We start from the raw sequence: 15,099 nt of genomic DNA, 5'->3' as shown, positions 1-15,099 counted from the left end.
AGCGTTAAAGGCATGGATAGGTCGATCTCTCATGTGCAGTTTGCCAATGACATGCTCCTATTTAGCAAAGCAGAGGAAGAAAAAGTCAGCAACCTTAGAACGATTATCCATTGCTTTAAGGTAGCCTCAGGTCTCAAAGTAAATATGGATAAGTCAAAGATGTTTGGTGTAAACATAGAGGGAGAAGAAATAGTTAAATTTGCAGAATTGTTTGATTGTTCAGTGGGATCCCTCTCGACTACCTTTGTGGGGCTTCCGCTATGCGTTGGAAAGCCCCCTTTACACATGTGGGACAAGGTAATATCCAGATTCGATTCTTACTTAGCCAGTTGGAAATGCAAATATCTCTCTCTGGGAGGAAGAATCACTCTTATTAAGGCTGCCCTATCAAATCTCCCTCTATATTTTGTCTCTGTTCCCTTGCTCGGCCGTGATTCTAGAAAAGCTGGAGAAGCTAAGGAGAGATTTTCCATGGCATGGAAAAGAAAACAAAAGGAGATTCCATCTTCTAAATTGGAAAGAGGTCTATAAGCATGTCCAAGACGGAGGGGCCGGAATTAAAGACCTCAAAAAGATGAACAGGGCGCTCATTGGTAAATGGATTTGGAGGTTGGGATCAGAGGAAGGTAATATGTGGAATTCCCCAATTAAATGCAAGTACGGGTCCTCAGAAGGTAGGTGGTGGACAAAGCCCTCGTCCATTTACAGATCTTCAGCGGTTTGGAAAGGGGTGGTAGCTAGTAAAGAGGAAGTTCTGAAGTATATTGGATATGTAGTAGGGAGAGGTGATAGAGTCAGTTTCTGGTTGGATTCTTGGGCTGGAGTTTGAATATTAAAAGAACAATTTCCGGGTATTTTCAGCATAGCCGCCAATCAAAACATTTCAGTTGCTGATAGTTATTCCGTGATTGGGGGTGCGGTAGTGTGGAACGTGAAGTGCAGAAGAAACCTTCATGACATAGAAGTTAAAGAATATGTGGATCTCCTTAATTTAATTCAAGGTGCCAAGATTGAGTTGGAAAGTGAAGATAAGATAGTTTGGATCAATCACAAATCAGGAAAGTTTACGGTTAAATCATTTTACAGGTGCCTTGACAATAGAGCGGACAAGGTCAAAGAGATATTCACCAACAAAGTTTGGAAATACAAAGGCCCTCCAAAGATTGTAGGGTTTGCTTGGCTGGTGGGAAAGAGCGGAGTGCTTACGGTTGACAATCTTCGAAGGAGAGGGATGATTATCACCAATGTCTGTCTTTGTTGTATGTCGGATGAGGACTCAGTGAATCACTTATTTATTCACTGCCCTTTCATCACACATATTTGGTCTGATTTTCTTATTCGATTTGATATGGCGTGGGTTGTCCCTAAATCAGTAGGCGGCTTTCTCAAGTCTTGGCATGGTACATCTATGGAAAAGTCCAAATCGATGTTATGGAGATTGGCCCTCCTTGCTGTCTAGTGGGCAGTCTGGGAAGAAAGAAATGATAGATGTTTCAATGGGCTTTCTAAATCAGCAGACTACGTCGCTGCTAGAGCTAGACTGTTAGTTGCTGAGTGGGTTGTTAGCGTAGACAAATTAAAGGGGTGTAATTTGTTGTTCCTTTCTTAGTTTTAGGCTGTGTAGCACCCTCAGCGGTGCAGCCTTGCTGTTTTGTAATCTCTTCCCTTTGCTAATATATTATGTGACTTTTCAAATATATATATATATATATATGCTTGTAGTTTTGAAATTTTAATAGAATATGGGGACCACGTGGTTCCTACCATTAGATGGCGCACGTGCCATAGATCCAGGCCATTCATCTGGTCATATACATACTTATCTGTAAAAATGGGCAGTTACTAAAAAATCCAACGGTTTCAATGTTATATGTGTGGCTCTCACTTGATGAGGTACTACCCTGATTTTGGTATATGGCGTTCAAAGTGCACACTACCTGATGTATGGCCTGGATGTTGGATTTCTAACAAGTGTGCCATTGGACAATGGGAATCCTGCAGGTCGTAATCATATGGGGCCCCACATTCTATCAACCTAAATGCGCAATATGAAAAATGCGAGGGGGGTTTTGATGGATGGCAGTTAACCAAAGAAAGCTAAAGAGAATAAAAAAGAAGAGAATCAACAGACCCTCCCTCCCTCCTCTCCCACTTGTTAGAAAAGAATTTCTTCCTTTTAGGTTTGATTATGCTCTCTCTCTCTCTCTCTCTCTCTCTCTCTCTCTCTCTCTCTCTCTCTCTCTCTCTCTCTCTCTCTCTCTCATCTTTCTTCTCCTTCTTTCTTGTTCTTCTCATTGTAGCTTCTCATAGGCCCTCAAGATAGCTGAATGTAGCCGTTGAACATGGTATCAAAGCCTAAGTGCTCCTAGGGTTTCTTCTTCTTCTTCTTCTTCTTCTTCTTCTTCTTCTAGGGTTTCTTGTTCTTTTCCCTGTTTTTTCTTATTTTTCTTCATTTCTTTTTTTGAAGATTTTTCTGAAGGTCTTGCTGATTTTTGTGTTGCCTTGACTAAGGTTTGCTAGATTTCTCCTGTTAAAGCAAATTTTTGTGTTGCCTTAGCTAGGGTTGCTGAAATTTTTTTCTATTAAAGCAAATTTTTGTATTGCCTTGACTAGGGTTTGCAGGATTTTTCCTGTTAAAGCAGATTTTTATGTTGCATTGGCTAGGGTTTGCTGGATTTTTTGTGTTTCCTTGGCTAAGGTTTGCTGATTTTTTCTATTATAGCAGATTTTTTTATATTTTTTGTATTTCCCTTCGTAATCATTGGTGTTTCCCTTCCTAATCCTTGGTGGTTCCCCTCTTTCCTTCCTTTTTTTTCTTTTTCTTCTTTCTTTCCTTCTTTTTTCTCTTCTTCTTCTTCCTCTTAACTTTCTTCTAATCTTTCTCAATAAGTAGTGCTTCCCTTCCTTCCCTTCTTAATCTCCTTTTCTTTCTTTCCTCTTTTCTTTCCCCTTTCCCTGTTTCGTTCCCTACACAATAACAGCTTCTTATGAACCCTTTTCCCTTCACCCTTCATTCTTCTTTTTCATTCTATTTTTTTAGAGTTGTGAGGCATTTTCCTCACTATGTGAGAGGGCGTGGCTTATGGCTGGAATTTTTTTGGTTTTAAATTATGTGTTGCTGGATTTGAAGCCCCTTTGTTGATCGGTTGAAGTTTTGGGTGATCCAGTTCATCTGTTACTGGATTTGAAGCCTCTTTGAAGCCAGTTTTGTCAATACAACTCGGTACCTAAATCAGACAAGTCACACACCACGACCTGTTTTTCCATCCTTGTTATGACTCCTCATTAGTTATTAACAGTATATCTAAAATGGGTATACAAGAATTTTCCAGAATAAGAACTCTAAAGAATAAAACTATCACCAGCAAGCCACACAAAAACTCAAAGAACAAAAAAGCTTAGAAACATTAATATGATCAAGTGCATCATGAGTCTAGAAGAATTGAATTGGTGGACAACAAAAATTCATTCAACTTACTAAAGAAGCTTTCTTTGGAGTTAAGCTGGATTCATCAGAAGCATGAGTTTGTTCCTCGATTTTATCCTTTTCATCCACAGAATCTTCGGATGCTCGTTCAATTTCTTTCAAGGCAACCAACCATCTTCTCAATAATAGGATTCTTTCTAGTCCCCTACAAGAAACAGCAACTTCTTCCAATCGTTTCACAGTATGCTTAAAGCTCTTAAAATTTCGAGCACCCTGCAAAATTATGCAAGTTGCATAAAAATATGAAATATAAAAGTACACGGGAGAAAAGCTTGATAAGGTTGTACTGTTCCACGGATCAAGCACTGAGATCCTAGAACGTGGCAGTAGCAATTAAGCATGAAACCATCTGTGCGTGCATTGCATACACAAATTTTAAGTACATTGTTTGCTTAAAATGTGCATATAAGCTGCACTTCCCTATTTATATCCATATCCAACCAAAATGATGGGAACGATTGGCAAAGTGGGATTCGTAAAATGCCAACGTGAATGATATGAATGAATGAACGGTCCCAATCAATGCTTGACCATCCCACATGTCATTTCAAAGGTTTAGGGATGTTGCTAACATCCACATCCTACATATTTCTATATTGAATCTGCCAAAAGTTATGATAGAGTTGACCTCTGCAGGCCCACGCCATGATGTGTTCCCGAAATCTTAGCCGGCCATCGGGTGTGCCCATGCTTTTAGACCCAAAGCCCCAAAAGTCAGCCTGATTCACAACTCAGGCAGGCCCCACCACAGGAAGTTGGGGAAGGGATGCCCACTGTTTATTGTGTAAGCCCCAACTGGATGAAGTGACAGACCAAAAATTAGGCCATTCCAAAACTCAGGTGAGCCAAATCATGCATTTTAGTGGTTTTATGCACGATTTCACACTGTTGCCGATGGTGTGGGCCACCTAGTTTCCTGCTCTGGCTGATTTTTAGGGCGTCCCATTTTTTGGACAGAGCACCTCCAATGCAAAGCTTGGATGTCTAGCACACATCACTGTGGGCCCCACCCCAACTCGACTATACAGCATAGTCAACACAATTGGATCAAAAAGTCAGATGTATACTAGTTAGTCTTATTGATAAATAAAAAAGCATGCAACTAGCTGTGTGTGGGCCCACCATGGTGCACGTATGACTTCCAATCCATCCAATAGGGTTCCCCCATCATGAAAATAGGATGCCCCAAAAGTCATGCCAATCCACTTATCATTTGGGCCACATGATAGAAATAAGTGGACTATAACCCAAAAACCTTCAAATTCGCATTGTGGCCCACATGATGGTTGGATTGGCCTTTTTTTGTTGGGGTGGGGGGGCATCCCATTGTCACCATGCGGCAACCAAATCGCTCTAGATTTTTTTTATGCCAAGATAACTCCTTGCATCAAAGGATTGAATAAAAATCTTCCATGAGAATCATCATATTCTACAAGATATTATCCTGCGAGTCTTCTTCAGCATCAATAGCCTAGCACTCCCCAATAATCTTGGCTTTCCTCTCTTCAATCTTGCTGAAAACCTATATGTTCCACTCCTTCATTTTGGATTTAAAATAAGCATCTTTAGAAATCTGTAAACCACTCACCCTAGCACTTCTAGTAACTAGTAAGTAATGGTACCTTGGATTTGGAGGCATAATTACCCACAAATTTTCCCTCCGAATCCATGTAATTCATAGTATATATCTTGCTCATTTCATTTAAATGTTCATGTCTATCCCAATGAGTGGAAAGAGACGTGAAATGTATAGAGACAAGCAGATAGACTATAATGATAGATAGTAACAAATTCCATGCATTTTATATCAAGACATTACAAGCAATCACATGGTGATGTGGTAACACTATCAGTACCCATTGTTGGGGATGGGTTTTAAATTGGTCGGCCAACATGAATACTATCATGAAGAGCAACGTTGCAGTTTGCACTTTAAAAAGGACATGGTTGAGGTGTAAATTGATTTAAGGGTCACACTAAAAGGGGAAAAGTGGTGAAAATACAGCCATCTGCCTTCTAGAGTTCCCCAATTTGATTCCAAAATTCAGTATGCAGAAGATGCTGAGACTCTCTCTCACGCTTTGATCTGGTTTGCTAAACCCACAGGCACCCCCTCCACATGGAGCTTTACACAGCTGACATTGGAATCAGAAATCTAAGCCATGCATAAGGTGGAACCCACCATGCAAACGATCCAGTGCAACAATATTTTGGACAATCCAAATACAAGGCGCACCACCCCTGTAAGAAACCAGTGGGCGGTTTAAAAAAAGAACTTGCCAATGGCCCCATATTCAACATCCACACATGGCCAACCATATGAGTGGCCTCCAAGTTCTTGCAACAAGTCATCATCATAGTGAAGCCTGAAATATCCACGGCCCATATGTCCCACAACAAAAATAAATGCCACGTGTATTGGTGCATGGAGCTAGCAACTCTCTTGAAACAAATGGCAACATTAGCTCATGTAAAGTTTGAACAGACTGGACTAGTCTGCATGCATACCATGTGTACGGTTGATGTGCACGTCAAACCATGTTTTACCAGAGTATCGTATCATCGTTCTCATAGCCTTGTCCCAGCTACTTGGGGTAAGCTCTACCGATCTGGTTTCACCAATCATTCCTATCTAAGACCCTATCCTCAGTAAGTTAACCAGAGTAACATATAATTCTAAAATGCAGACACATTGTAGTGATTGGGATGCACTCCCTTGGTAGAGAAATGGGGTTAATTATCAGAAGGAAAACTTGAAGTCCAGAAAGTCAGATATCATCTGCTATACACACGGCATCCCCGAAATCTAATCTGGACCATCTAAATCCTAGTTCAACGCAAAATGACACTGATCATATAATGCTAACTGTAAAATCAGGGATCATCCAATGCATGATTTAAATAAGAAATGTTCAGCAATCCAAATTCCACATGTGAGGTCAGTGGCCGAGACCATGCGATATGTAAGTCTTTCAAGCTACATTCAATCCACGATTTGGTTGGTCCAGATTGGCATGAATGTATTCCAGGTGTACACTCGAAAAATTACAGCAGGACCCTTAACAGGGATAGGGAGTAGATAGTATATATATAGACCATTATTAATCCAGATTATTCTCTAAACGAACTCCAGCTGAGATTAATGAATCAGAAGGATCGAACTGCGAATTACAATGCGATCCTATATATATATATAAAACAATGGAAGGGAAGAGAGAGGGAATTACCATGCGGTCATGTATGATCTTGGCGCCCTCAGCAACGGCTTGGCCAACCGTGTCGGCATAGTTCCGAACTGTGCGGGTGAGGTTGTTCTTGCCGCTGGCCTCGACGGCCCTGTTCACCGCAGATCTAAACCACGACATTAGAATCTTTTCCTTTCAGGAGAGGGAGAGAGTTGTATGCAGGGTATGAGAGCTGGAACTGGGGAGAGAGAGAGAGAGAGAGAGAGAGAGAGAGAGAGAGAGAGAGAGATTTCAAGTCATCTGAGTTGGGATTTGCGTTCCTCAATAAATGGTGGGAAAGGAGAAGAGGTCAGCAGCGTCTCCGCATTTGTGATTTTTCATTTTTCTGGTTGCTGTGGGGAGCGTTTGGTGGGTCCTATCACGATTCACGACTCCTTTTCCCGTGAATTTCGGATACCCTAAATATTACAAACTCTCTCATGATTTCGAAGTTGAACTCGATATGCTATCGTTCACGTCGCTGCATCAAAAGTTCCATGCATTTCCATCCTCTGTGTACATGTGGAAATTCTGTGCGGTGATCGTGACTGTTTATCTGGTGTGCCAACATGTGAATTAACTAATGGACAAAATTCCAAAGTGTTTTTCCTGCCACGTTATCTATTGCACTGGTTGAATACGGACCTTTAATATAACCGTTGATTTTACAGTCCATTTATTTAATGGATATAATAATATAATCCTTGATTTTCGACATATGGCTATCTACGTGATGGCCCACGAGAACAACGGATCCGATCATCTTTCCCATTTGCTGACTGTTTATTGAACACGGAAATGCACAAAATTTGTATGCAGCGGCCTGTATACTATCTTTGCCTTCTCGAACTCATTTGAACTGGAAACTGGAGGGGTTGAATTTGGAAACAATGGCCTCGGACCGAACCGATTGAGGGGCCCACTCGTACGTGTGATGTTCGTATACAGATAAAGAGAGACGGACCGGAATCGTTTCCGACACCTCACACACGGCGCGGCTTCGGTAAATCGCAGGATCCACCGAGGTGGGTGGGATTCCTGACCGTGGGGCCCACCGAGATGTATGTGCCTTATATCCATACCGTCTATCCGTTTTGAAAACTCATGCTAAGCATGATCCCAAAAATGAAGCAGATCCAAATCTCAGGTGGACCATAAACAGGAAAAGGTGCTAATCGACCGTTAAAAACTTTTCTTGGACCACAAAAGTTTCGGAGAAGCTAATATTTGTGTGGTCTCAGCATATAGGTCTTTGTGACTTTGTCAACAAGATGGATGGCTAATAAACATTCCAGTGGCCCCATAATTTTTTAATGGTAAGGATTCAATCAACATCGTTTGTTGTGTTATGATCCACTTAGGATTTAAATATGCTTCATTGCGATTTGGATCCATTATTTAGGCAATACCCTTAAAATGAGCTGTCAAAATTAGAGTTTCCACACTTGCCGAGTTAGCTCGATCAGCTTGCTCAACTTAACGCATAAAAACTTGACTCACTTTGCTCAAAATTGGATTCCAGCCAAGTTGACTTAGTTTTTAGAGTTTGAAAAAAAAATTAACTGAGTTTGAACGTAACCTAGCTCAACTCAACTCAAATTGACACGGAACGAATTGACTTGGTGACTCAGTTATTTTTATATTGATGTTGGTCACCATGTGTTTGATGAAATAATTCAGCCAAGTGCTGCTTTAGACTGCATACATTCTTCGCAAGATCAGCAGGTGGCAAGAAATGAATGAATATAAAACAAATTACTATTTTAAAAATATATATATTGTATTATAAAATTCCCTTTGTATAGTATTTTTTATGTTGCGCTGAGTTTTTTATGAAATACATATGAAGTATTGCTACTGTGTTGCATTATGTGAAAGATTCAAAGTGCTGTATGCCTGTTTGAAAATAAATGTCTCACGGGTTCGAAATCAGCTTGAATTGGCATGGGCTGCTAAGCTGGCTAGTCAAACTTGACGGCCAAGTCGAGCCGAGTTTAAGTTGGGGCTAGCTGCTGATCAGGCCGAGCCAAGCTGTGCCAAGCTCAGTTCACCTCGTGTACAGCTCAAGTCAAAATGGATGTACCGGGTAGATTTAAGGCAGATACAACCCAGTGGGCCTACTGTTACAGATCCACCGACCTCTGTGGATCCTAGCATCCACCCAAACTACAGCCCCTCATGCAAGCTCCGTGGATCCCACGATGTTATCTATTTAAATCCACTCTGTTCATAGGAGGAAATCATTATTTGAACCGTGCACAAAAGAGATTTAATTTTTAAATAAAATAAAATAAAATCCGGTGGACCGCATCAATGGGACAATGTAAGAACTGCTCCTGACTAAGTTCCATGGTGGAATATTTGCATCATTCTTAATTTTTAATCGTCACTTCATATTGGTGAGTTACACCTGATTAACTGGTTTGATGAAAAATACACACCACGGTGGACGTCCACACAAACCTATGGTTCCATCCCATTCCCGTTGCTACCTGTGGTATGGCCCACACATGATTTGTGAATTTCTCTTGCTGTTTGCCTCTGTACCTATAGTAGAGGATGGAACCTGATGGACGGGATGGATTTACACGTACAACATGGCAAGAGATGAACTCGGGTGCTTTACACCCTACTCAAATATAGGTGCGGTGGATGTTTCCGGTGTAGGAAGCCAGGCCCGTGTCCATCAAGGCTACGTAAGGACCACGACGGTCTCGAAGTCCGGTCTGCCCATCGTTTACCCAGCTCACGTGAGGATGTGAGTCTAAAAATGAGACATCCAAAACACCAAGTAGGCCACATGGAAGATAGGGTGGGGAAATGAATGCCTGCCATTGAATCATTCTTGAAGCCCACCGTCGTGCTTATGTGTCATCTAATCCGTTCGTGAGGTGATTCAAAGGGATTTACTGAGACGCCATTTTGTAAAATTCAAATGGATTCTCCAGTAAGGTAGGTCACATGCACATAGGAAATGCATGATGCGCAGGAATTACTAGCAGCTCGAGATCAACCTATGTGTATCACCTACCCAGTGACTATTTAATGACCCTTGTTAGTTGTAGACACCCCACTCAAAATGAGAATAAATTATTGTTTAAGTTTCAATTAGACTTTGATAAAACTAACCGTGTGATTTGAGAGCCATTAAAAATCTAAATTGATCAAATAGACAGGATCCTCGACACAATACAAAGACATCCGATCCAAATTCTATGAGATTCTTTACCATGCATCTCTATAATAAAATTGGTATTGGCTGGCTTTTTTTTTCCTTTTTACACGCACACACACCCCCATACACTCACACTTCTATAATAGAATTGATATAGGCCAACTTTTTTTTCCTTTTTACACACCCCCACACACTCACACCTTATTAGGCTTTCATCACCCATGGATACTGGAACCCTTGACTGGGTGTTGAAACTCCTGGGAGTCTACCACCCGAGCAAGAGCAAGGATCTAGATATTGGCTAACTTAAGAAGCATAGAAAACACAAACAAAATAGGTTGGAAAAGAACCCCCACACCTTCTGAAGACATCTAATGGGTTCAATCGGTGGATGGTAACCAAAGGTTGAAAGAATAGTCAACCCTTTATAGTATTGAATATCCCTTATATATGGCAAAACACACACAAAAAAGAACAAAGCATATCCCTAACTCACCACTAGTTGAAGATTCACTTGGTATGCTTTATTCCTAACAAAGATACCACCTGACTCTATAGACATCACAATCTCAAGGCAAGGACACTAAGCACCGTCATTAGCTTGCCACAACTCGACAGATGGAATCTATGAACTCAATGCAATAGCTACCATTCCAGGGGCTTAGAGCCGAGGAGAGTCGAGAGACCAAGAGATATGCTTGAAATCCAAAGATTCTTGACTGACGTTGAGGTATTTCTTGACTTAGGAAGCCAACATTAGAAAAAATTGTCCACTGAATAAGCTAGTAAGGTCGATAATATGGTTATAATTGGGGATATCTAACCATCCCTTCTACGATAAAGTTTGTCAAGTCTCCCGTTTTCCCTCTCACATCTTAACCAAGCTTAGATCGCATTTCACTCCATGCATTCCCAACATATTCGCAGCATTAGCTTGCACTTTTTATTTTTTTTCACTTCGCAGTCTTCTCTTTTATATTTTTTTACCCTTTTTACCCATTCAAATTATGTGAAATATGGCTAGGCTTGTATTTCATTTTATTTACCGCATTTTACTTTATTTTGTTTGTTCTGTCGATTCAAACCGCTTGACTATGCAAATCAATACTAAATAAATTTATTTTTATTTTTTGCTTGTCTAGCTCCTTGTGAATTATGTAAAGCATGATCAAATATATAATACTAAAATCTTGTTGAATCATCTTTAAAAATTATAACATTCATAGAATAGAAACTGCACAGTGCTCAAACAAAAGATAGTGCATAACCTAACTTTAAACAATTATGTAGTTTCTAGTTGACTGTAGGTTATAAGCTTTATTTCACTATTATCAACTTTAAAAATTAAATGTATTTTTATGTCCAAGTTAATAACAAACTCCATTTATGTTTTTTTTTTTTTTTTCTAAGCTACTCCGCACTACTAAAATGATATCCATGCAAATGAGATCATCCTTGTGGATAGTTTGGATCTTCCATACACAACAGGCACTAGAATGCTTTCAAATGATTAGGCCCCCAAACATCACTTAAAGTGAAATAATTATATCCTTTCAAATTGTGAGCTAGATCTCTTGTGATGATTAACAATACAGATATGGCAGCAAAAATCAAAATGATATTGGTTTTTTTTTTTTTTTTAGGGGGGGTGGGGGAGGAGCCGTCAGCAATAAAATGTGATAAAATCTCAAAAACCATGCCCTTGCACACAAGTAGCCCTCTCTACCAACATTTGCTAATAAATGTAATTGGTCACTTGTATCACATTTGCGATAGGCCAATTGGGGGTTATGAAATAATCAAAGGTTTTCAATATTCTAAATAAATAAACAAAAATATTTAAAATCACTCTCCATCCATGATAAGTTTAGTTATATAAATAGCTTTGATTATAGAAACATAACCCTATATTCAAAAATACTTTTCATACTCCACATGATGGGGCCATCACAAATGACTTTGACTAGTTGATTAATATTATATGGCATGACCCACTTGATGAATGGAACGGGCTAGAGGCCTAGTGGGGTCAATTATTGCATGTCAATAAATATGCATTATACATCCAAGAACCCCTTGATTGAATAAAGGTGAAGTCATTCGTGGGAGGTTGGCATCAAAGTCCCATGTGGTGAACAATGATCTTTGTATCACTAAATAGACCCAAGTCCAACTTGAGTCTATAAATTGCCCATGCAATATAGGTCTTTGAACTATGGATGGGCATCGAGTCGAGCTGGACCGAGTTAGGGTTGACCCAACCCGACTCAGTTTAAAAATAGACTTGACCTGAACTTGACTCGACTCGATATTAAGTCGAGCATGCTTGACCTGATCCAAGTCTGGGCATGGCCTGGACTAACATGGACCGAGTCTGGTTGAGTTAGCACTGAGTCGGGTTGAGTTGACCTTTTTTTCATGTTAACTTTTTTTTTTCCTATTCTCATCCTGATTTAGTAGTGTACTTGAATGGAATTGTTTAGAATAAACATTGTTAAAGGTAGTTTGTAACATAAAAAAACAAAAAAACAAAACAAAAAAGTAAATGAACATTATCAAAACTCAAAAGTATGTTCAGATGAAGTTGCACATACAAATCATTCATCAATTCAATGTCACATTTACGATGAATGCATTTGCGGCATGTAACCCGAGTAACATTGTTCATAATAGTAACCCCTTCATCCATCTTCGTTGTCAAAATTATCATTTGGTTATCTCTTTACGGCTTGGACTAAAGATAATTCTAAGCTGAATCTAAGCTGGAGGTGTCTAAAAAATGGTTGTTTTACTTATTTTGAATCAGATGGTGGAGATGTTTTTTCATCGTTCATTCATATATTTAACAAGTTTTTCAATATCTGTTTATGATCCGATCTGTACGGGATCCTCCATTGAATATGTAATGCAACGAGACTTTTAAGAAGCTTTGATGAATTATCATATGGCTTATGTCCCGTACTCGTGCCTGCCTTAACATCATGTTGTCTCGGAGAGGGTTAGTGTTGTTTAATCTTATATTCCAATTTCATACTTTGTTTTACAACTTCTTTATAATATTATTCTTTTATTACCTTAATAGTTTGTCTTATTCTTTACCAAGTGTGAGACTCTTCCTCTACCTGGCCCTTCTTCATTTATAATAGGCATAATTTTATATATTTTGTCGCTAATTGTATTGGTTATATGAGAAGAGGCGGAAGCCTTTGTATTTGAGTCGCGAATGACTCAAAATAAATTATAGACTTCTGAAGGAGCTTTGCTATATGGGGCAGCGTCTCATCCTCGATAGGCCAAATGTAATTTTAACCGACTTGTTTTGTTTACAAGTTATTTCCACACAACTTGCATTGTAACTTTATCTTCCAACATGAGAGTAGACTTAGGCTCTATAATCCCAAATATCTGGCGATGGATCATCTTTCGATGACATATCCATAAGTGTAAATTTTGAAATAAATAATATTTAGTTGAGGTAAGATAAATAATTAAGGAATGAAGATAAACAAATGCAACCAACCAATTATATAATATTTAAGTAACATTAAGTAATAAAATGGCATGAATGAAAAAAAATAAGAAATATTAAAAAATATTTAAATACATAAGCCAATAAGCATATAAAATATACATCTACTCATCAAATGTTACAATTAAAGTCCACAAATAATAACTGTCAATTTGTTATAAGAAAATAAAAAGGTATTGTCTCATCATGTTTCATGACATTGTTGAAGATATCGTCTCATCTTACTTTTCAGTTCTCTTTTCTTTGAACTCCTCATAAAAAGAGTTGTCATTTCCTCATATCGGATGCAACCAATCTTGTGTATAAATGAGTGCTTCAACTAATTATAATGTAAGCGAGTTTCGATACTTATTCACGACTATAGTCCCCATACCAAAAGCATATTATGAAGCCACAATTGAAATCGAAATTAACAATATATCTCGTGCCATTAACGAAAGCACATGGTACTGTGATTAATGAGCTTTCGACTTCCACCGATGTAAAACATCAATTTCTTAGCATTTGTACTTTACAAGTGGCTCCATGAGATGGTGGTCAGGTTCTATTTTGATTGTCTGCGTTTGTGTCTTAACTTGTGCCGTGAAAGACACGAAATCATCGATCGTATTTCGTTGTGCAACAACACTAGAATTAGAACCCACCCGAGGAGTCTGACCTATGGTATTGTCTTTTGTGGCCCCCAAAATTTCTACATAGAAATTGTATGGATCTCTGACCGCATCACGCATCTTATCAATCTCAATGACACTCTTTTTACCATATAACTATTTTTATTTTTATTTTTTATGAATACAAACATGATCATCTTGTATCGATGATTAAGAATGACTGCAACGACCATTGTCAAACTACATTTAGACCAATACATATCAATCTTTAACTGCATACCCGTAGTCATTATTGTATAAAGTCTGGTCCACTGCAACTTATATGTAAAACATCATTTACTTTATAAAGTTATGGCATAAATATATTTATTGTTAAATCGACTCTCGTTCAACCATCGTCAGAGGGCAACACTGATATGCACTATCATGCTCCGCATGGTGAGGGAATGCATTTATAAAAGCTACCACTGAATGCAGTATTTTACAAGTTGAATTCCAATGTGTCATGGCATCCAGCTTCATCATTTTTGAGATGACAAATTCAATTATTTCATGATCTCATTCTATTTATTTAATCGTGAAGGTGACCCTCGTATGTACTTCATACTCTCTCTTATTTTCTCGATTGTTGACTCAATTATTTTAAACAGGTATTGTACAAATCAAGTTTAGGACGTGGGCACAACACGTAAAATAAAATATTATCCCACCGAAATACTAGTCACTAATGGCGGTAAACTAGTTCTGCAAAATCGTTATCACACTATCATTTGCAGAGGTACTGTCTAAAGTTATCGATAGATTTTCTTATCAATGCCCCACTTCACAAGACATATATAGATGCAATATAAAATCATCAAACCAGTGTTAGGAAGTACGGGTGTACATGAAATCGATATAATAAGCAAATCAAACCGGAACTGACCAGACCGCACAGTTTGGTCTAGTTTTGAAGTGCACAGGTTATGAAAATCAAAGATCTAGTTAGTTCGGTTCAATTCTTAGTCAGGGGTTCTATTGAACCAAACCATGAACTGAACTATAAAACCGAACCTTAAAATCGAGCCTGGAAC

The 15,099-nt window shown here is 38.9% G+C and overlaps 1 protein-coding gene across 5 annotated transcripts in view; it reads right to left on the bottom strand.

Moving 5' to 3' along the window:
- The window catches only part of LOC131243563 (uncharacterized), a 128,681-nt gene extending 121,529 nt beyond the window's left edge, over nucleotides 1-7,152 (bottom strand). For 2 of the 5 annotated variants that reach the window (XM_058243014.1, XM_058243016.1), the window contains exons 1-2: nucleotides 6,715-7,140; nucleotides 3,479-3,700 (exon numbers count right to left, since the gene is read on the bottom strand). In XM_058243014.1, coding sequence (XP_058098997.1) covers nucleotides 3,479-3,700; nucleotides 6,715-6,852 — 360 coding nt within the window. In that variant the 5' untranslated portion in view covers nucleotides 6,853-7,140. Of the gene's footprint in view, nucleotides 1-3,478; nucleotides 3,701-6,714 lie in introns of all 5 variants that reach the window. The other 3 variants (XM_058243018.1, XM_058243013.1, XM_058243015.1) reach the window with 3 other exon arrangements.
- Between the last annotated feature and the right edge of the window lie 7,947 nt (nucleotides 7,153-15,099).

This window comes from Magnolia sinica, chromosome 4 (genome assembly GCF_029962835.1).
Source record: "Magnolia sinica isolate HGM2019 chromosome 4, MsV1, whole genome shotgun sequence".
In the NCBI taxonomy this organism is placed as follows: domain Eukaryota; kingdom Viridiplantae; phylum Streptophyta; class Magnoliopsida; order Magnoliales; family Magnoliaceae; genus Magnolia; species Magnolia sinica.
This window is presented reverse-complemented; position numbering and strand designations above follow the sequence as displayed.